The sequence below is a fragment of the Callithrix jacchus genome, chromosome 9 (genome assembly GCF_049354715.1).
Source record: "Callithrix jacchus isolate 240 chromosome 9, calJac240_pri, whole genome shotgun sequence".
In the NCBI taxonomy this organism is placed as follows: Eukaryota; Metazoa; Chordata; class Mammalia; order Primates; family Cebidae; genus Callithrix; species Callithrix jacchus.
In genome coordinates, this window is record NC_133510.1 from 136,253,825 (window position 1) to 136,277,228 (window position 23,404).

The 23,404-nt window shown below is 40.6% G+C and overlaps 1 protein-coding gene across 16 annotated transcripts; it reads left to right on the plus strand.

Annotated features, from left to right (window-relative positions):
• Nucleotides 1-549: 549 nt before the first annotated feature.
• ZNF140 (zinc finger protein 140) lies at nt 550-22,280 on the plus strand. 16 transcript variants are annotated; one of them, XM_078337885.1, is made up of 7 exons: nt 550-779; nt 984-1,040; nt 2,811-2,937; nt 3,182-3,277; nt 9,346-9,490; nt 10,708-10,830; nt 20,395-22,280. In XM_078337885.1, the coding sequence occupies exon 7, from the start codon at nt 20,472-20,474 to the stop codon at nt 21,534-21,536; it is 1,065 nt and encodes a 354-aa protein (XP_078194011.1). In that variant the 5' UTR covers nt 550-779; nt 984-1,040; nt 2,811-2,937; nt 3,182-3,277; nt 9,346-9,490; nt 10,708-10,830; nt 20,395-20,471; the 3' UTR covers nt 21,537-22,280. The 16 variants fall into 16 exon arrangements, with proteins under 16 accessions (XP_078194011.1, XP_078194010.1, XP_078194009.1 ...); XM_078337884.1 differs by having other exon boundaries at nt 550-1,040; nt 3,179-3,277; nt 9,331-9,490; nt 10,712-10,830; XM_078337883.1 differs by having other exon boundaries at nt 550-1,040; nt 3,179-3,277; nt 10,712-10,830.
• Nucleotides 22,281-23,404: the final 1,124 nt, after the last annotated feature.

Genomic DNA, 23,404 nt, shown 5'->3' on the forward strand with positions numbered 1-23,404 from the left:
GCACCGCGTTTGGTTCTGGGAAGTGTAGTTGCCCGAGTCCCGCGTTCTTTGTTTCTAGGCTAGCTGTGCGCGCGGCCGCCAGGCACTCTGGGAGTTAAATAGTAGGAAAGGAAAGCCCTGTGCCCTCTGTCGCGGGGGCCGCGGTTGTTTCTGGGAAGTGTAGTGGCCTGAGTCCCGCGTTATTTCTCGGTTCGTTGTGTGAGTGGCCGCGAGGCACTCTGGGAGTTATAAAATAGGAAAGGAAAGCCCTGTGTACTTTCTCGTGGGGGCCGCGGTTGTTTTTGGGAAGTGTAGTGGCTTGAGTTACGCGTTGTTTCTTGGCTCTGGGCGTGGCCCAAGACCCTCTGGGAGGAAAGCCTTATGGTCTCTCCGCCAGGCCGCGGGGTTTTCTGGGAATTGTAGTTGTCCCAGGCCCTGGTTCTTTGTCTCCTGGCGTTCTAGGCGTGGCAGCGAGTCGTTCTGGGAGTTCCAGTAGGAAAAAAGCCCTATGCCCTTGCGCGCAGGGCCGCCATGATTTCTGGGAAGTGTAGTTTCTTGAGGCTGGCGGCTGGTTGGGGTGGCGCCCCGAGGCGTCTGAAGACGCCGTTCCTGCGACTCCCGCCGTGGGGCCCTCGGGGGCGGCGCTGAGAGCCTGGCCTGTGTTTGCTGTAGGCAAGGAAAGGGGCCCGCCCTGTCTGCGCCGGATGGCCCCGGGCGTTGACCTGCTCGGGCGCCCTGGAACGCTACGCCCACCTGGCCGAAAGCACCACGGAAACGCGCTTTCTTGTGGCCACTGTTAGGTGAGGGCGTTCTGGGGAGGCAACGCTGTCGCGCGAAGAGAAAGCTCAGCGGCGTCAGTGCTCCAAGCGCGATGCCTCAGGGCGCCCCGCTTTCTGTGTGGGAAGCAGGGAGCAGCGGCCACGGGAATCCCCCGTGGGGGATCTAGTGACTTGAACTCGGCCTAGCTGGCCCGTTCGCTCAGGGCTGCTTTCTCTCTCTGCCAGGTCTGCCATTTTACACTTTTCTGATCTCCTCGGTCCCTTCTGTGAGCTATGTCTCAGGTAAGCTGATGATATATATATACATGTCTGTACATATGTGTTTTTAGAGAGAGAGGGTCTCCTGATGTCCTGGCTGGCATGCGGTGGAGCCATCGTAGCTTCCTGTAACCGCAAACTCCTGGGCTCAAGTGAGCAATCCACTCAGCTTGCTGCTGCTTTTCTTTGTGACGTGTTTTTCAGGACTTGGGACATGGCTTGCTTGCTTCTAAAACTACCTGCCTGGCAGAACCCCAGGACCCTGTCCCCTGTTCCTCCTTTCCAGGTGTTTATACTTAAGTATGCATAAAGAGAGGGAAAGGACGCTATCCAGATACGGGCTGCGTTTCTGACCTGGCTGGTGTGTTTTAGGGTGAGAGGGTAGGGTGCCCCTTCTTTCCCACATGTTAGAACGAGGAGTGCCTTCTGTTACTCCGGCGCCCCTTCATTCATTCATTTATTTATTCATTCATTCGTTTATTCAGTAAGTTTTCACTGAACCTCTACTTTCAGTGGTTCTCACTGATCCTTGGACCAGCAGTATCAGCAGCATCTGAGAACTTACTAGAAATGTATATTCTTGAGCCCTACCCCAGACCTTCTGAATCAGAAACTCTGGGAATTTGGCCCAGCAGTCCAACAGTCTTTTCAAGTGATTCTAACGCGCAACTCATTCTGTGTCTTGAGGATGCAGAAGTGAGCAAAACAGAATCTCTGAACCCATAGCTCATTTTTCAGACATGACATGACATTTCTTTAGTAAGGAACACTTATTTTTATTTTGACTGGGGCTAAGTGCTTGGCTGGTAATTGTGCTTCACAGCGGTGGGGATAACAGGGTCCGCTACTCAAAATGAGTCCCTCATTTTCAGTTCCACTTCTTTGTCCTACTTTTTGTCATACTTCTCTCCAAATTCAGAGGCTCTCTGACTTTTGCTGGGGAATCTCATTTCCACCTCCACTGCAGATCTTGCTGTTTAGGAAACAGCTGCTTTATTAGTCAACACTCTTTAATCGCTTTATTAAACTTCAAAACTGTAAAATATAACTGCTGTACATCTGAGGCTGCTACTAGTTTGAGACGTTTTAAATTCCCATTCATGTTTTATAGATTAATGTGGATCACTCAAGTGGTGCAAAACCAGGCTGGAAAGAAAGGGCTTATGTATTATTCCCCCTAAGTCTGAGGGAAAGTACTTTCAGTTCTGTCCTGGAAGGTATTACATTCTTTTCTTGCAGAATCAACATTCTTTATTGCTTATCTTCCTTGTTCTATGACATTGCTAAAATTACCACTAAGTTTCACAGGTATTTCTTCAGCATTAAGGGTGACTGTAACAAACTTGAGACTGTATGCTCCGTTTGAAGGGTGCTGCTGTTATCTGCTGTAGCCAGTTGTTACTCTGAAGAAATTCTGGTTGAATTATATTAATATAGGCTGGTATTAAGGAAAATATACACTGCTTTATTAAACGTAAAGGAATACTACAAAAATCTTAAGAATTTTTACAATCAATATTAAAAATCCATGTTGTTTATGTGTATAATCCTTTTTCTCGAACAAAAATTGTAAATTATCTCAGGATAGATAATTTTTGTTTTTTTTTTCCTTTTTTCCAGTTATACAATGAAACACAAAAGCTAGGCTCTTCATTATATGGTTACTCAGAATTCTGAAAACTTTCATTATTACTAGACACATTGTCTAACCTCCACAGTGAGACTCATTTTATTCCTTGATAAGGGAGTTTGGGGGCATAGGTGCTGGCATTGCAAATATCTGTGTCATTTCAGGGGTCAGTGACATTCAGAGATGTGGCCATAGACTTCTCCCAGGAGGAGTGGAAATGGCTTCAGCCTGCTCAAAGAGATTTGTACAGATGTGTAATGTTGGAGAACTATGGCCATCTGGTCTCACTGGGTAAGTATTCCCTTTCACCTCCCTCAAGTCAAAATTTGACTTTTAGGGTGGCTGTTATAAATCATAATTGTCTGGCTGAATATTCCCAAGGGAGGTATGGGGTTTCCTAAAATTAGTCTTTAAGATGGGGTCATAACTGCACCTTATTTTAAGACATTTTAAAAATGCACATTTGACATTTCATTTGTGGCCCCTCTATGGATTCAAGGACTGATTTTGAATTTATTTCATTTTCTGCAAGCAGGTCTTTCCATTTCTAAGCCAGATGTGGTTTCCTTATTAGAACAAGGGAAAGAACCCTGGCTGGGGAAAAGGGATGTGAAAAGAGATCTGTTTCCAGGTGAGTGAATTAGAAGCTGATGGGGAAGTTGTTTTAAAACAACCCAATTAATCAATGAGAAAGCAATACTTTTTTAATTTTTTTTTTGAGACAGAGTTTTGCTTGTTACCCAGGCTGGAATGCAATACCTCGATCTGGGATCACTGCAACCTCCCTCTCCTAGTTCAAGCGATTCTCCTGCCTCAGCCTCCCAAAGTAGCTGGGATTACAGGTGCCTGCCACCACACCCAGCTAATTTTTTTGTATTTGTAGTAGAGATGGGGTTTCACCATGTTGGCCAGGCTGTTCTTGAACTCCTGACCTCAGGTGATCCACTCGCCTCGACCTCCCAAAGTGCTGGGATTACAGGCGTGTGCCACTGTGCCTGGCCAGCAATACTTTTTAATATCTTGATCGGAAAATCTTCCCTTAAAGAAAACAGAGATACAAAGACTGAAGTCTCACCCACAACTCCATAAAGGACTTCTTCATATCCAATTCTCTTTTTTTTTTTTCTGTATTACTTAACAGCTAACATACCCAACCAGTTCTCACCTTATACTTTCTCACAGATACCTTTTTTGTTTCCATTGTTTGTTCTGTCTAATTTCATTTCTTTTTGGTTTTTCCTTGCTTTCTTTCTTCAAATTGACATATATTTGTATTGCCTAAATTCAACTCGAGAAAGAAAAAAATAAAAAACAAGATTAAAAGTACATATATTGCTGTTCTATTTAATGACCTTGGAAAAATTTACTCATTACTCTTTGATTCACTGATATTTATTTATTCCTTCATATACTCTTAACGGCATCTACAGAAATTTTAATCTTGTCAAATCTTTCTTAAGACTTTCTTTTAAGTGCTACAGAGATGAGAGGACATACAAAAGTGTAATAACTATCAAGGAATTCATGGTCTAGTGATGTGTCTAAGTAACTTGCACTAGATATCCTCAGATTAGCAGTTCAGCAATGGAAAGAGGAATTTCCAGTTGGTGTTTCAGGCTTGGATGATTTGGATACAGATAGTAGTAGAGAAACAAAGACAGAAAAAGGTCAGTTTTGGAGAAAAGGTGATGAATTCTGTAAAATCAGAGTTTTGTAAGTTCTGCATGTTCTGTAGTTGATTCTTAGCAAATGTTTAATGAAGGTACACTGATTTTTAGAGAAAAAGGAGGAATGCATACATTCTAGGAGGCAGCAGCTTAGGACTGATGAACAGATGCCATGAAAACTGAGAGTAGTGGTATTTAATATGAAATGCTAGAGTCCCTTAGGAGCATGTAAAGAAGGATTTGTAAAGGAGCTACTAATGTGGGCTGAAGTCACGAGGTGGAACAAGTGCAGGGAAACTTTAAGTGTGAGTGAATGAGGAAAAATGTCCTTTTTGAATTAAAAAATAACAAAACCAGTAAAAACATGTACAAGGAAGTGAGGAAAAAGGAAAACATGGAAGTTGCCTCTAATTCTGCTACAAGGACTTTAACAGAGTCTTGCGATTTTTATGTGTTCCTTCCAGTATCTTATTTTGAAAATTCTTTTCATTGTGAAATATTACATGCAATAAATGAACATAAATGTACAGCTTAATAAATTATTATAAGGCAAACACCCCTGTAACCAAGGTCAGTAAACATAACACTGCTAGGTTCCTTGAGCCTTCTGTGTGCTCATCCTAACCCTCCAATATAGGTAGTGTCCTTGCTTTTATGGTAAAATGGCTTCCTTGGTTTTATCGTTTCATCAGCTGTTTGCATTTCTATTCACTATAGTTTAGGTTCACATGTTTGTGAACTTAATATAGAAAGATTTATAATGTATTTATTATATTGATTTGCGTCTCCAAATTACTTTTTAAACATTTTTTGGCTGTGCACGGTGGCTCATGCCTATAATTCCAATACTTTAGGAAGCTGAGTTGGGAGAATCACTTGAGGCCAGGAGATAAAGACAAGCCTGGGCAACATAGAAAGACCCTGTCTCTACAGAATTTTCTTAAAAGCTAGCTAGGCATGGTGGCATGTGCCCATAGTCCTGGCTACTTGGGAGGCTGAGGCAAGAGAACCACTTGAGTGTGGGAGTTTGAACTATGATTGTGCCACTGCACTCCAGCCTGGGCAACAGAGCAAGACCTTATTTTTTAAAAAGTTTAAAACATTTTTAATGTAATTGCTCTAATAGTTTTTTTCATTGTACAAGTAAGTATACCACAATTTATTCATTTTACTAATGGGGGCTTCTTAAGTTGTTTGCAATTAGAGATACTGCAGCAGTGTTGTGACTGTGCCTGTATCTGATAAACATTGGCACAGGTTTCTCTGTGATACATATGTAGGACTGGAACTGCCAAGTCAGAGGCTAATGCACCTCCTCTGTGTTACTAGATAATGCCAAAACATTTTCCAAAGATCCTTTACTGGTTTACACTCCCACAAACACAATAGGCAAGTGCCTGTTGGGCATCATAATTTTCCCCTATCGGAAGAGTGTACAGTGGTAGCTTGTGGTTTAAACTGGCACGTGTCAGACTACTGATGAGGTTAAGCACCTTTTCGTATGGTTTTTCAACATTTAGGTTTCTGCATCTGCGAAGTGCATCGTGAAGGCTTTTGCTTATTTATCTATTGTATTATTTTATTGATTTGTAGAAGTTATATATTTTAGATAAAAATCCTTTGGTAATTATATGTGTTTTGAAGTCTTTCACATGTAGCCTTTTTTTTTTTTAACCTTCATCGCTTCTTTTGATGAACAGAAACTCTTAATTTTAGTGTAGCCAGATGTATCAATCTTTTCCTTTATGTTTAGTATGTTTCAGCCTGTTTAACATCTTTCTCTACTAAGGGATTATGATGAAGACATCTTCCTATATTTTCTTTTAAAAAAGCCTACTTGGGCGGTGGCTCACGCCTGTAATCCCAGCACTTTGGGAGGCCGAGGCGGGTGGATCACGAGGTCAAGAGATCGAGACCATCCTGGTCAACATGGTGAAACCCCGTCTCTACTACAAATACAAAAAATTAGCTGGGCATGGTGGCGTGTGCCTGTAATCCCAGCTACTCAGGTGGCTGAGGCAGGAGAATTGCCCGAACCCAGGAAGCGGAGGTTGTGGTGAGCCGAGATCGCGCCATTGCACTCCAGCCTGGGTAACAAAAGTGAAACTGTCTCAAAAAAAAAAAAAAAAAGCCTACTTGGTTTGCCATTGACATTTAGATCTATGGTTCACTTTATTTTGTCATGTGAGTTAGTAGTCAACTTTAATATCTTCTGTATGGAGATCCATTTCTTGACATAGCAGTCGTTTTCCTCACTGTTTTGAAATCAGTTAAGTGTCACTTTTTGTGTCTATGTTTCTAGGTTCTCAATTCCCTTTTATTTTTCTCTTTGCTCAAATCTATACAGCCTTAGTTGTAGATTTAATGGTTAACATTTTATCGTATTTGTGTTACCCCTGTACCATTTTTCCTCTGGATTATTTAAACAGGACTACCATTTAAGAGTTGCTGTTGCAACCTAGTCTAGATCTAATCATTACCTGAACTGTGTAGGTATCCAGGGAGCCGAGGGAGGTAGGCAGACTGGAAATAAATAAAAGAAGCAGTCTCAGAAGGACCTGGTGATTGGCTCGATGGTAGCCATGAAGAAGATTGAAAAGTCATGGTTGACATTACTCTTTTTGGTGGTATTATTATTTCCTCAGTAAAACAAGGATCAGCAAGTTTGTAGGGAGGGGAAGATTATATTAATTTGAGACTCGTTGAGTTTTGGGTCTCTGTGGGATACAAGTATATAAATCCAGTAGGCAATTGAGTATCATATTCAAGAGGTTTCAAATGAATATTCCTAGTCCCCACCCTGGAAATTCTAAAGTGGTAGGTTGGGGTGGAAACAAATAATTTGCATGTTTTCCTTTTTTTGGCTAGTCAAAAAAAAAAAAAAAAAATCAGTGGGAGTGATGGAGAAACAAATCTATAACTAGTTGTGATTAATTAGTTGTAAAGACCACTGCATTCAGACCAGCCAGAATTTGCATTTCTAACAAATTACCAGATGGTGAACTAAAGTAGACATTTAGGAGTTACCTGCACAGCTTCTTAAAATTTTGAATTGCTAGGCACAGTGGCTCATGCCTGTAATCCCAGCATTTTGGGAGGCTGAGATGGGTGGATCACGAGGTCAGGAGTTCAAAACCAGCCTGGCCAACATAGTGAAACTCCATCTCTACTAAAAATACAAAAATTAGCTGGGTGTGGTGGCACATGCCTATAGTTTCAGCTACTCAGGAGGCTGAGGTGGGAGAATCACTTGACATGGGAGGGGAAGGTTGCTCTGAGCCGAGATCACACCATTGCACTCCAGCCTGGGTGACAGAGTGAAACTCTGTTTAAAAAAAGAAAATTGAATTTTCTTTGTAAAATCCTTGCATACCTTTTGTTGTTTATTAAGCAACTTTCCCAGTTTCTTTTCTATATTGCATCTTAATAGGAATGTTAGTGAATTTGTATATTTATAGATCTTTTTTTTTTTTTGAGACAGAGTCTTGCTGTCTCCCAGGCTGGAGTGCAGTGGTGCAATCTCAGCTCACTGCAACCCCACCTCCCGGTTTCAAGTGATTCTCCTGCCTCAGCCTCCTGAGTAGCTGGGATTACAGGTGTGCACCACCATGCCTGGCTAATTTTTGTATTTTAGTAGAGGTGGGGGTTTCACCATGTTGGTCAGGCTGGTCTTGAACTCCTGACCTTGTAATCTGCCTGCCCTGGCCTCCCAAAGTGCTAGGATTACAGGCATGAGCTACCGTGCCCAGCCCTATCTCTTAATCTTTATGATAGAAATAAAAAATATAACCAGGTACGGTGGATAACACCTTTAATCCTAGCACTTTGGGAGGCTGAGGCGGGCAGATCATGAGGTCAGGAGTTTAATAACCAGCCTGGCCAACATGGTGAAATACTATCTCTATAAAAATAGCAAAAATTAGCCGGGTATGGTGGTGTGGGCCTCTAATTCCAGCTAGTCAGGAGGCTGAGGGGAAGAATCGCTTGACTCTTGGAGGTGGAGGTTGCAATGAGCCGGGATCATGCCACTGCACTTCAGCCTGGGCGGCAGAACAATACTCTGTCTCAAAAAAACCAAACCAAAACAAAAAACATGTCAATCTTTTTAGATTTTTTTTCCTGCAAATACTATAATGATGTTTCTTAAAAATAATGAACTTTGGCTGGGTGTGGTGGCTCACACCTATAATCCCAGCACTTAGGGGGGCCGAGGCGGGCAGATCACCTGACATCAGGAGTTGATATCAGCTTGCCCAACATGGAGAAACTCTGTCTTTACTGAAAATAAAAAAATAGCCGGGCATGATGGTGATGCATGCCTGTAATCCCAGATACTTGGGAGGCTGAGGCAGGAGAATTGCTTGAACCGGGAGGTGGAGGTTGTGGTGAGCCGAGATTGCACCATTGCACTCCAGCCTGGGCAGCAAGAGTGGAACTTCACCTCTAAATAAATAAGTAAACAGAAATAATGAACTTTACTTTTTAGTACCATTACAATTCACAGCAAAATTGAGCAGAAAGTACAGAATGATCCCGTATCTTCCTGTCCCCACCCATACACAACTTCCCTATAATGGACATTCTGCACTACAGTGGTATGCTTACCACAGTAGAGGAACCTGCACTTACACATTATTATCACACAAAGTACCTAGATTACTCTTGGAGTAATAGGTCCATGGGGTTCATTCTTGGTGTTATGCATTGTATGGCTTTGGACAAATGTATGATGATGGGTATTCACCATTGTCGTATAGAATAGTTTCACTGCACTAAAAATTCTCTCTGTTCTACCTAATCATCCATTCCTAACCCTTGGATCCACTGAGCTTTGTTACTGTCTCCATAGTTTTGCCTCTTCCAGGATGTCAGAGAGTTGGAATTATACAGTAACGTAACTTTTCAAAATGCCTTATTTCACATAGTAATGCGTTGAGCACATTTAACTGACTTACATATTTATAGATTGAGTTTACTCACATTTAAATGACTTACATATCTTTTCATGGCTTGATAGCTGATTTCTTTTTAGGACTGAGTAATATTCCCTTGTCTGCATGTTCTGCATTACTTATCTCTTCACCTACCTAAGGACATCTTGGTTGTTTCCAAAGTTTTGACAGTTTTGAAGAAAGCACACCTGTGTCTGTATCGGCATAAGTTTTCATTTCATTTGAGTAAGTATCAAAGAGTGTGACTGTTGGGTCATATGGTAAGAATATATTTAGCTTTGTAAGAAACTGCCAAACTGTCTTCCAAAGTGATTGTACCATTTTGCATTCCCATCAGCAATGAATGATTAATATTGTCATGTGATTTTACTTTTTTATCATGATTGGTTGTTGGATTTTGCTAAGGCTTTTATTGCTTCTGTTGATATTATCATGTGATTTTCTTTTTTTTTTTTCCTGACACAGTCTTGCTCCATCCCCCAAGCTAGAGTACAGTGGCATGATCTCAGCATACTGCAACCTCTGCCTCTCGGGTTCAAGCGATTCTCCTGCCTCAGCCTCCTGAGTAGCTGGGATTACCATGCCTGGCGAATTTTTGTATTTTTAGTAGAGACGGGGTTTCACTACCTTGGCCAGGCTGGTCTCGAACTCCTGACCTTGTGATCCACCTACCTCAGCCTCCCAAAGCTGGGATTACAGGTGTCAACCACCGCGCCCAGTCATGATTTTACTTCTTTAGTCTGTTGATGTGATGGATTACATTAATGGATTTTCAAATGCTGAACCAGCCCTGTATACCTGGGATAAATTCTACTTCGTCATGGAGTATAATTCCCTTTATACACTGTTGGATTACATTTACAAATATTTTGGTTTTTTGTTTATTTTTTTGAGATGGAGTCTTGCTCTGTCACCAGGCTGGAGTGCAGTGGTACAATCTTGGCTCACTGCAACCTCTGCCTCCTGGGTTCAAATGATTCTCCTGCCTCAGCCTCCTGAGTAGCTGGGAATACAGGTGCTCACCACCATGCCTGGCTATCTTTTGTATATTTAGTAGAGACAGGGTTTCACCATGTTAGCCAGGATGGTCTCAATCTCCTGACCTCATGATCTGCCCACTTCGGCCTCCCAAAGTGCTGGGATTACAGGTGTGAGCCACTGTGCCTGGCCAATTTACTAATATTTTGTTGAGAATTTTTATATTTTTGTTTATGAGAGATACTGTTTCATCATTTTCTTTTCTTGTAATTCCTTTGGTTTTGATATTAAGGGCATTGCTGGCCTCAGAATGAGTTAGGATGTATTCCTTCTGCTTTTGTCTTCTGGAAAAGATTGAGGGGATTGGTATAAATTCTTCCTTAAATGTTTGGTAGAATTTCCAGTGAACCCTGATGCTTTCTTTGTTGAAAGTTATTAATTTTTCTTCTTCTTTTTTTTTCGAGGCAGGGTCTGACTCTGTTGTCCAGGCTGGAGTACGGTGGTACAATCATGGCTCACTGCAGCCTCAACCTCCCTGGGCCCAGATGATACTCCCACCCCAGCCTCCCAAGTAGCTGGGACTCCAGGTACACTCCACCATGCCCAGCTCGTTTTTGTATTTTTTGCAGAGACAGGGTTTCACCATGTTGCCCAGGCTGGTCTTGAATTCCTAGGCTCAAGCAGTCTGCCCAGCTTGGCCTCCCAAAGTGCTGGGAGTATAAGTGTGAGCCACTGCATGCAGCCTCATTTGACTTCTTTGCTAGATAAAGGCCTATTAAGATAGTGTCCTCCTTATTGTGTGAGCTTTGGCAATTTATGTCTTTCAAGGAATTCGTGCGTTTTATCTATGTTATCAAATTTGTGGGCATAGAGTTGTTCATGGTATTCCTTTACTATCCTTTTTATGTTCATAAAGTTTGTGCTGATATCCCCTTTCATTGCTGATATTAGTAATGCGTGACATCTTTTTTTCTTAGTTAGCCTGGCTAGAGGCTTAATGATTTTAATTATATTTTCAGAGAACCAGCTTGATTTGGTTGCTTTTCTCTATTAATACCCTATTTTTAATTTCATCAATTTCTGCTCTATTTGTTTGAGACAAAATCTTCCTCTGTCACCTAGGCTGGAATGCAGTGCCACAATCATAGCTCATTGTAACCTGAATTTCCTGGGCTCAAGCCTTCCTCCTGCCTTAGCCTCTAGGTAGCTAAGAGTATGGACAAATGCCAACGCTCCTGACTAAATATTTTATTTTTGATTTGTAAAGACACAGTTCTATGTTTTCCAGTCTGGTCTCGAACTCCTGTTCTCAAAGGGTCTTCTCACCTTGGCCCCCCACGGTGCTGGGATCATAGGTGTGAGCCACTGCACCTGGGCTGTTTGCTCTGATTTTTATTCTTTTCTTCTTCCTTTGAATTTAATTTGCTCTTTTTAAAGTTTGCTAAGATAGAGGGTAGATGATTTACATTTTTAAAATGTATTAGTTTGACGCTATAAATGTTCCTTCAAGCACTGCTTTCACTGATCCCACTGATTTTAATAAGTTTTACTGTCATTTTCATTTAGTTCAAAATACTTTAAAGTTTATTTTTAGATTTCTTGTTCATGTTACTTGGAAGTGTGCTGTTCAGTATCCACGTATTTTGAGATTTGTTAGTGATTTCTAGTTTCATGCCGTTGTGGTCTGACGGCACACACATGATTTCTATTCTTCGATATCTGTTAAGATGTGTGTTATGACCAAGAATAGGGTCTGTCTTGGCGAATGTCTCCTGAGTTGGAGACGAATGTGCGATCTGTTGTTGAATGAAGTAGTCTGTTGATACCAGTTGACTGATGGTGCTGTTAAGTTCAGCTGTATTCTTACTGATTTTCTGCCTGCTGGGTCTGTCCATTTCTGAAAGAGGGGTATTGAAGTCCCCAACTGTAATAGTGCTTTCATCTATTTCTCCTTGCTGTTCTATCGGTCTTTGCCTAGTATTTAATACTCTTTTGTTAGGCACATACACACTAAGGATTTTTTTTTTCTGAGATGGAGTCTTGCTCTACCTCCCAGGCTGGAGTGCAGTGGCATGATCTTGGCTCACTGCAACTTCCATCTCCCGGGTTCAAGCGATTCTCCTGCCTCAGCACTCCCAAGTACCTGGGACTACAGGCTCGCACCACCACACCCGGCTAATTTTTGTATTTTTAGTAGAGACGGAGTTTCACTGTATTGGCCAGGCTGGTCTTAAACTCCTGACCTCGTGATCCGGCCGCCTCGGCCTCCCAAAGTGCTGGGATTACAGGCGTGAACCACACCACCCAGCTCACACTAAGGATTTTTATGATTTCTTTCTTGGCATGTTGACCTCTTTATCAGTATGCAATGCTCTTCTTTATCCTTGATATTTTCCTTGCTCTGAAGTCTGCTGTGTCTGAAATTAATTTAGCGACTCCTGCTTTCTTTTGATAAGTCTTAGTATGGTATACCTTTCTGTATTCATTCTAAATCTATACGCATCTTCATATTTAAACTAGGTTTCTGGTACACAACACATAGTTGGGTCTTGTTCTATGATGTACTCTAACAGTGTCTTAATTTAGTGTATTTAGACTGTTGAGCTTAATTTTTTAAATTTATTTTTTTTTAGAGACAGGGTCTCCCCTGTTGCCCAGGCTAGAGTACAGTAATACAATCAAAGCTTACTGCTGTCTCATATTCCTGGGCTCAAGAGGTCTTTTTGCCTCAGTCTCTCAACGTGCTGGGATTACAGGCATGAGGCACCATATCTAATCTCGTGTGTGTGTGTGTGTGTGTGTGTCTGTGTGTCTGTTTGAGATGGAGTCTTGCTCTGTTGCCCAGACTAGAGTGCAGTGGTGCGATCTCAGCTCACTGCAGCCTCTGCCTCCTGCGTTCAAATGATTGTCCTGCATCAGCCTCCCATGTAGCTGGGATTATAGGCACCTGCTACCATACCTGGCTAATTTTTATATTTTTAGTAGAGACGGGGTTTCACCATGTTGGCCAGGCTGGTTTGGAACTCCTGACCTCAGGTGATCCGCCCACCTTGGCTTCCCAAAGTGCTGGTATTACAGGTATGAGCCACCAGGCCCAACCCTCTTTTTTTATTGAGCATTTTATATGATTTCATTGTCTCTTCTTTCTTAGCATATTGATTATATTTCTTTTTTTAGTGGTTGTCCTAGAGTTTGCAATATACTTTTTTGTTATTGAAACAGAGTCTCATTCTGTTGCCCAGACTGGAATGCAGTGGCGTGATCTCACCTCACTGCAACCTCCACCTCCCTAGCTCAAGCGATCCTTCCACCTCAGCCTCCAGAGTAGCTGAGATTACAGGTGCGCATGCTACCATACCTGGCTAAGTTTTTGCATTTTTAGTAGAGATGGGGTTTTGCCATGTTGGCCAGGCTGGTCTCAAACTCCTGACCTCAAGTAATCCACCTGCCATGGCCTCCCAAAGTGCTGAGGTTACAGGCTTAGGCCACCAAGCCCAGCCTACATTTATAAATAATCCAAGGCCATTTTCAAATAATACTATGCCACTTAATGTGTAGTGCAAGTACCTTAAAATATTTCCTCCAGTCCTTATCATCACTGTTGTCCTTCATTTCACTTATATGTAAGCTATAATCACAAAATACATTGTTGTTGATGTTATTATTATTTGGAGACAGAGTCTCACTCTGTTGCCCAGGCTGGAGTGCAGTGGCATGATCTTGGCTCACTACAACCTCTGCCTCCCAGGTTCAAGCAATTCTCTGTCTCAGCCTCCCGAGTAGCTGGGATTACAGGTGCACCCCACCATGCCTGGCTAATTTTTTCTATTTTAGTAGAGACGGGGTTTTGCCATTTTGCCCAGGCTGGTCTCGAACTCCGGAGCTCAGTTTGCTTGCCTTGGCCTCCCAAAGTGCTAGGATTACAGGCGTGAGCCACCACGCCTGGCCAATACATTGTTATTATTTCGAGCAAACTGTTATCTGTGAGGTTAATTAAGAAAAATAAGGCTGGGTGTAGTGGCTCACACTTGCAATCCCAGTACTTTGGGAGGCGTAGGTGGGAGGATTGTTTGAGCCCAGGAACTTGAGGCTGTAGTGAGATATAATCCCAACACTTCAACCTAGACTGGGGAATAGGGCAAGACCCTGTCTCTAAAAAATAAAGAAAATATGTATTTTACTTTTACTTATTTCTTCCTAAATGCTATTCCTTTCTTCATGTAGGTCTGAGTTTCTGACCTATATAATTTCTTATCTCTCTGAAGAACTTCTTTCAACATTTCTTGCAGGGCAGGTCTACTGGCAACAAATTCCTTAAAAAAACTTTTATTTTTCTCAGAGTAGTTTTTCCTTCACCTTTGAAGGATAATCTCACAGACTACAGAATTGTGGGCTGGTGAGTTTTTTTTTTCCTCTCAGCTCTTTAAATATTTTACTCCACTCTCCTTGTTTTCATGGTGTCTGAGAAGATTTGATGTACAGTGGTCCTCCCTTATCTTCAGGGGATATTTTCTATAACCTCCAAAGTATGCCTGAAGCTACAGATAGTACTGAACCTGATTGGCATTGGTTAGAATATGTTTCTGTTCATGTCTTCCACCCCAAAATTTAATGCCTTTTCCATGGTTTTTGTTGTTGTTGTTTTGACACGGAGGGTCTCACTTTGTCACCCAGGCTGGGGTGCAGTGGTATTGTCATAGCTCACTGCAGCCTTGAGCTCCTGGGCTCAAGCAGTTCTTTGACCTCAGCCTCCTGAGTAGCGGGGAGCACAGGTGCATGCTACCACACTTGGTGAATTTAAAACAATTTTTTTAGAGACAGGTACTCAATACCTCGCCCAGCTGGTTGCAAACTTCTGGCCTCAAGCACTCTTAGGCAATCCTCCTGTCGTGCCTCCCAAAGTTCTGGGATGACAGGCATGAGCCACCTTGCCTGGCTCTTTTATACCCTAAGTAAGCACTTACACACTGTGGTTGTAACTTCTGCAGGTTGAGGTGCAACAGCAAACCTAGCTGAATTGCTTTTTTCTTCCTCATATGAGTAGAAGACTCATGATACTGTAGATCTTAGCAACCTGAGAATATGAGGGGTTTTTTCCTTATTAAGTGTGGAAGAAATTTTTTCACATTAAGGAAGCACTTTATAGTTTCTCTTTGGCATATCTGACTTGCCAGCATCACTACCCTTGTGCCTTGGGGCCATAATTAAGTAAAATAAGGGTCATTTGAACATGAGCACTACAATACTGCACCAGGTGTTCTGACAGCCACTAACAGGTGGGTAGAATATGCAGCATAGATACTAGGCAAAGGGATGATTCACATCCCAGGTGGGATGGAGCAGGATGGTATGAGACATCACACTCCTCAGAACGGTGTACAACTTAAACATGAGTTATTTCTGGAATCTTCTATTTAATACTTTTAAATATTGAGCAGAGGTTGAAATTGAACAAAGGTAACTGAAATGGCGATGAGAGGACTACCGTAATTCCCAGCCTTGTTCCTTTATAGGTAAGGTTTTTTTTTTCCCCTTTGACTTCTTTATATTTGATTTTCTGAAACTGGAATATGATGTACCTAATTGTAGTGGTTTTGGGCAGGGGATGGAGGGGAACTTATTTTGCTTGGTGTTCTCTGTATTTCCTGGACCTGTGGTTTGGTTCATGACACCAATTTGGGAAAATTGTCTGTCATAATTTCCTCAAATACTGCTTCTGTTCCTCCTTTTTTTTCTAGTATTACTGTTATGCGTATATTACACCATTTGTAGTTGTCCCACAGTTCTTGGATCATCTGTTTCTTTTTTTTCCCCTCAATATTTTATCTCTCTGTTTTTCAGTTTCGGACTTTTTGTTTGAGATATCCACATAGACTACTCATGAGCCCATTGAAGGCATTTCTTTATTTCCATTACAGGAATTTTATTTCTACTATTTTTTTTTTTTTTTTTTTTTTTTTTTGAGATCGAGTCTTGCTCTGTCGCCCAGCCTGGAGTGCAGTGTGTGATCTCGGCTCACTGCAACTTCCGTCTCCTGGGTTCAAGCGATTCTCCTGCCTCAGCCTCCTGAGTAGCTGGGATTATAGGCCCACACCACCATGTCCGGCTAGTTTTTGTATTTTTAATAGAGATGGGGTTTCACCATGTTGGTCAGGCTGGTTTCAAACTCCTGACTGCGTGATCTGCCCGCCTCAGCCTCCCTAAGTACTGGGATTGCAGGTGTGAGCCACCTTGCCCAACCTCTTTTTGATTCTTTCATAAAACTTTCATTTCTCTGCTTACATTATCCATCTCTTCTTGCATGTTGCACTTTTTCCCAATAAAACTTTCAGCATATTAGTCATAGTCTCTTAAATTCTTGGACGGATAATTCCAACATTCCTAACGTATCTCAGATTCTGATGCTTATTCTGTCTGTTCAGACTTTTTTTGTTGTTTTTGTTTTCACTGTTTAGTATACCTCATACTTTTATGTTGAAGGGCGGACATGATGTACTGGGTAAAAGGAACTGCCTTTCATAATGTAGTGGTAAGGTGCTGGGGGAAGAGAAGCATTTCATAATCTTAACTTTATGATAAACCTGTGCTTCTGGACTAAGAACTTCATTAGTTCTTAATTTTTTTTTTCCACCTTATGTGGGATGGGATGGCTGGAGGGGGCCAGAGGTTATTTCTCTTTCTTTTGGTGGAAGGCTAGAGCCGGGTATTTCTTTCCCCAGAGTAGGTTAGGCTCTGCTAAAACTCCAGCAGGTTAGGCTCTGGTAAAATAGTCTCTCCTGAGGGCAGGCCTTGTTAAGATTGGAATACTCGGGCTGGGGGCAGTGGCTCATGCCTGGGAAGCCAAGGTGGGTGGATCACGAGGTCAAGAGTTTGAGATCAGTGTGACCAACATGGTGAAACCCCCCCTCTACTAAAAATACAAAACACTATCTGGGTATGATGGTGCATGCCTGTAATCCCAGCTACTCGGGAGGCTGAGGCAGGAGAATCATGTGAACCCAGGAGGCAGAGGCTGCAGTAGCCGAGATCTCACCACTGCACTCCAGACCGGGCGACAGTGCAAGATTCTGTCTCAGAAAAAAAAAAAAAAAAGAATACTCTGGTCTATTTTTTAAAATGTTTTTATCTTAGACCTTCCAAAAACACAAGGGAATTTTTCTCCCGTGTTCACTCTGAAAACCTGATAAGAGTTCCTGGAGGTAAAACTCACAAAACCCTCGGGACACCCATGATGAGAGTTTTGAACCACAGACTTGTCCACACTGGGCTTCCAGCTATTCATCAATCACAGTGCAAGTTTTCCTATCCCAGCACTGGTTCCTGCAGAGAGTTCTCTTCTGGTGAATCGTCACTCTCCATAGCTTCCTGTCTATACTGCACTTCTCTGAGAGATCTTAGAAGAGTTTAGTTTGTTCAGCTTTTCACTTGTTAGGGCAGAGTAGTGACTTCTAAGATCCCTGTAAGTCAGACTGGAAACTGGAAGTCTCCCTGTTATAATTTTCCAATTTCCTTCTTCCTGTATTGATCTTAATTAACACTGGTGATAGAAGATATTGGGCTGTTTTCCCAAGAAAAGAGTGAATACATCTAAACAATTTTCTTTGAGTATATTAGTTGCTGGTTTATGAAAGACAACCTTTATTATATCAAGAATGAAACCTTGCATCTTTATAGGCTTTTAGGAAGTACTGAGTTGCCTCCATTGGCATCTACTAAGTTTTAAAGAGTATGGAGGTACAGTAGGTGATGGGAAGAGGTGAGGTAACTGAGGAAGGGAAGTGGGTGAAGAGCTATAATTAGCATTCGTTTACATCTTCAACATGATTTTCTTGATTGTGTTTTTTTACTCTCATTGTGAGAAATCATATGGCAAATAATACACTAAATCTGTGCAATTAACCCCAACTTTTTCTTTTTAATTGACACAATCATTGTACATAAAGTACAATGTGATGTTTCAATACATATATACATTGTATAATGATCATATAAAGTTAATTAGCAAATCCATGATCTCAAACATGTATCATTTTTATGTGACAAGAGCATTAAACACTTCTGTCTTCTATTTTTAAAGATACATTATTATTAACTATAATCCCACTACCATGCAGGAGAACAATACAGCTTATTCTGCTAACAATAACATAGTACTTTTCTAACATCCTTCTTAAGACAAGGTCACATTCTGTTGCCTAGAGTGGTGGGAAGTGGTGCAATCATAGCTCACTGCAGCCTTGAATTCCTGGGTTCAAACAGTCCTTCCATGTCACTCTGCCAAGTAGCTAGAACTACAGGTGCATACCACCATGCATATATATACATAAATACATATATACATATACATACATATATACATATACACACACACATATATATGTGTGTGTGTGAAAACGGGTTGCACTATGTCATGTTGGTCAGGCTGGTCTCAAATTCCAGGACTCAAGTGATCCTCCAGCCTCAGCCTCTCAAAATGTTGGGATTATATGCATGAACCACAACACCTAGCCCCAACAGCTTTTTCTAATATTTTTTCATATCCATGTTCACTTGGTATATTTCAGTTCCCAACTAGTTTCCTTGAAGCATTTCTAGATGAAACCTTTATCTGTTGGAGTGGATTTTCATATTTTATCTCTGGTCTTTTATACAGTTTTTACCCTAAGTATAATGAACTTCTCTTATGTCTTTTATCAATATTTTCTTCTGTGTTCCTTTCCCTAATATATTCTGAGTTCCTGAAAATAATTATTAATTTACATCTACAGGGCTCTTGTTAAGGTACTCAGTAGATATGCAATTGATATAAAAAGGCAAGAAAGGAATTTAAGGATTATCAGTATTGACATAATTATTTTAATAGCTGTTTCACTGTCTCCCCATCTTAATCTTTCATGTATTTTGTGTACCCAGGATATAGGTACAGATCTTGATCCATTATTGAGATATGAAATAAATATTTCATTAAAGAAATATAGTCTATTTACTTTTCCCTAAAAGCTTATAGTGAGAGTGATAACAGACAGCATTTTTCCTAAAGTGTCAGAGTATGTTTGACTCAAATGAAATGCATTTTTAGATGTTACAGGGAAGTAATTTTAAACTTACATAAAAGTTGTAAGAATAGTACAGAGAATGCCCACATTCACCTTTGCTTACACCCATGTGTCTTATCATTTGGTATATGATTTTTCTTCTGAAACGTTAAGAATAAGATATATATATTATAGTCTTTTACCTCTATACACATAATTATAGATTACCTAAGAATAAGAATTTCCTAAGAATATGAATGTATTTTTAAGGAAACACTTCATATTATTTTGAAATTTGGTTCCAATTTAAAAATCATTAAGTCCATCTTAAAATTCAGCATGGAGAAAATTAGGGCTTATATTTGTCAAACACATTTGATATTAAGACACTTTTTCCAATTTTCATTTTAGGTCAGAGGTTACTCATGTTATATGATTAAATTGTGTGTCATGGGGGTTTGATGTACAGATAATTTTGTCACCCAGTAATCAGCCTCATGCCCAATGGTCAGGTTTTTAATCCTCAACCTCCTCCCACCCTCCACCCTCAAATAGGTCCCAGAAAAGACATAATTGTACCAAATATGAGCTTCATAATAGTTCAGAAGGTAGAGTTGGAGTGAGGATAAGAGATAGGTTTCTAAGAAACTGCTTACTTTTTTCACTTAGAGTAAGTTACTGTAAGATGTTCCAGAGGCACTAAGTGAAGAGAATCTAATGTCTTTGTGCAACTTGACAAACACTTGCAGTGTGTTTATTAGCGGCATTATGAAATTACCATTTTTAGAGAATTCTGGCAGTAAGTACTGTTTAAATGGTGGTGAGGAAGTCTAGCAAGTTATCCTTCACAAATGCTTTCTTCCTGATAGCTCTGTTTTCCCCACTTTTCAATTACTTGTATTTAATCTTTCTCCTTATTTACCTATATCTCTGTGTCTATTTGACCTTTTCTGAAGTTCTGGGCATACAGACTTCACAGTCCCAGATAGCTGTGAAAGCCATGCATACTATTGATAAGATTTTAAAAAATTAATTCTGTTGCTAAAGAAGGGAGAATGGCCTTATTTTATTCAGTACAGGAAAAAGAAACATTCACTTTTTTTGGGTATCTTTCAGTTTCAGAGTCAAATGGTGAGATCAAAGACTTTTCATCAAAAAATGTCATTTATGATGACTCATCCCAGTATTTGATCATGGAAGGAATTCTAAGCCAAGGCCCTGTGTATTCCAGTTTTAAAGGAGGCTGGAAATGCAAGGATCATATTGAGATGCTGCAAGAAAATCAAGGATGTGTAAGGAAAGTAACAGTCTCCCATCAAGAAGCCCTGGCCCAACATATGAATATCAGTACTGTGGAGAGGCCCTATGGATGCCTTGAATGTGGAAAAACTTTCAGTCGACGCTTTTCCCTGGTGTTACATCAGAGGACTCATACTGGAGAGAAACCATATGCGTGTAATGAATGTGGCAAAACCTTTAGCCAGATTTCAAACCTTGTGAAACATCAAATGATACATACTGGAAAGAAACCCCATGAATGTAAGGACTGTAATAAAACATTCAGTTACCTTTCATTTCTTATTGAACACCAGAGAACACACACTGGGGAGAAACCTTATGAATGTACTGAGTGTGGAAAGGCCTTTAGCCGTGCCTCCAACCTCACTCGACATCAGAGAATTCACATAGGTAAGAAACAATATATATGTAGGAAATGTGGGAAAGCATTCAGCAGTGGCTCAGAACTCATTCGCCATCAGATTACACACACTGGAGAGAAACCTTATGAATGCATTGAATGTGGGAAGGCATTTCGCCGTTTCTCACACCTTACACGGCATCAAAGCATCCATACAACCAAAACCCCATATGAATGTAATGAATGTAGGAAAGCTTTCCGTTGTCACTCATTCCTTGTTAAACATCAGAGAATTCATGCTGGAGAAAAGCTCTATGAATGTGATGAATGTGGTAAAGTTTTCACTTGGCATGCATCCCTTATTCAACATATGAAAATTCATACTGGAGAGAAACCCTATGCATGTGCTGAATGTGATAAAGCCTTCAGTCGAAGCTTTTCCCTCATTCTACATCAGAGAACTCATACTGGGGAAAAACCCTATGTATGTAAGGTATGCAACAAATCCTTCAGCTGGAGCTCAAATCTTGCTAAACACCAGAGAACACACACTCTTGACAACCCCTATGAATATGAAAATTCATTTAATTACCACTCATTCCTTACTCAACACCCGTGAATTTACAGTGCAAAGAAAAACTATGAATGTATGGAATTTTTTTAAAGAAGATAATGCCTTACTTTTACTTCAGAGAACTCTTGGAAAGAAGCCTTATGTGAAAGTGATGAATGTGAAGGCCCACACTTATTTAATATCCTGAGCAAAAAACCTAGGAATAAGTGGAAAAGCCATTAGTAAACACTTTTTTTTTTTGCAATGACATAGTGAAATCAATATTGTGAAGAAGATTCTTCCATCTGGTAATATTGAGAAGACTTCATTTGGTAGGATTCCCTTACTTTGCATGTGTAAATGTCTACCAGTAAAGAGTACATATAAAGTAAATTTGAGAAAGCTAGAGGTCAGCCCTCATTCTGCATCTGTCAGCCAGGACAGACTGCATGGGTAAGGTATGAGCTTTACAAAGATGTACTTTGGAGATGAGAAAATCGATGTTTAAGCAAAGTGATAATGAGCAATGATTTGGGAATGCCTTCAATTATAATGCAATACTTAAATGTTTTTACTCTTGTAGGAGAAAAAGCAACTATATAAATGAATGTAGAGTGACTTTCTGCAATATTTCAAACCTATATCAGAATTACACTGTGGGAAAATTACCATTGTAATGTGTAGCAAAATCTTAGATATCTGAAAAGTCATACTGGATGGAATCTGTTAGAATGGTTTTATTTTGAAGGGAGGGGGATTTTTGTTTTTTAAGTGAATTCAAAAAAGTTATAAATAAATCTGGTTTATAAATCTTGTACTTCCTGATTTTTTCCCACAGCATGTGTGATTCTTAAAATGTAACAATATTGACGTAAAAAAGAGTAGTGTGCTTTTGTTGAAACACACCAACATAGCTATAGAAGTGTTTTAGGCGTTTTATGGTTTTAACTTTCAGACAATTTGGATTTAAGGTAATGCTAACTGACACTTTTCCTTGAATCTAACTATAGACATCTGTAACTCAGTGTGAAATAAGGGTAAATAAGATACATGACAGAAAATTACCAAGGTACTCTTCCTGTTTTGTTCCATGTACACTGAAAACCATTCTTTTGTAAGCATGTATTTAAAACTGTTCTGGCATTATCTGCTGCCCAGCTGGTGAAGCTCACATCATCAGGGTGAGTTTGCTTTGATCAGGAAGGTAAGCAAGCAATTTTATTTTGTAGAAAGAGAAGTAGAGCGGCCGGGCATGGTGGCTCATGCCTGTAATCCCAGCACTTTGGGAGGCCGAGGCGGTTGGATCACGAGGTCAGATCAAGACCATCCTGGCCAACATGGTGAAACCACATTTCTACTAAAATTCAAAAATTAGCTGAGTGTGGTGGTGTACACTTGTAGTCCAAGCTACTTGGGAGGCTAAGGCAGGAGAATTGCTGGAACCCAGGAGGTGGAGGTTGCAGTGAGCCAAGATTGTGCCACTGCAGTCCAGCCTTGTGCCTGAATGAGACTGTCTCCAAAAAAAAAAAAAGAGAGAGAAGTAGAGAATATGAATAGGAATGAATTTAGTGAGCATTAATGTAATGGCTACATTGAGGACACATTTGTAGAAGGTGTTACTAGATAAATATAAGTAATTTTGTAAGAGGTGGACTTTATAAGAATTTTAGTCAAAAAATGCCTTATTTACATGTATAGAGTTCTAAATACATTATTAGAAGTGTATTTCCTTAAACCTGCATTGGCATGCCACGTACATACATTCAGCTTTCCAAGTTTCCGTAAGAGTTGTTTAGGAGAGGCTGACTCAAATACAGATAGCATGCCTTGTGACATATGGGTGCCTAATACCTGATTTGGTTTTCTCAGGCAGCAGTGGTTTGTATCAGGATAAAAATCAAGTTATCCTGTCAGCAGTATTAGAATATGAAAAA

What these genes read in the sequence shown, in the direction of transcription:
- ZNF140 (XM_035258308.3), top strand. An exon ending in TGGCCATCTGGTCTCACTGG is followed by an intron (nt 2,938 to 3,178) that starts GTAAGTATTCCC and finishes ATTTTCTGCAAG; the next exon opens with CAGGTCTTTCCATTTCTAAG. An exon ending in GAAAAGAGATCTGTTTCCAG is followed by an intron (nt 3,278 to 20,394) that starts GTGAGTGAATTA and finishes GGTATCTTTCAG; the next exon opens with TTTCAGAGTCAAATGGTGAG.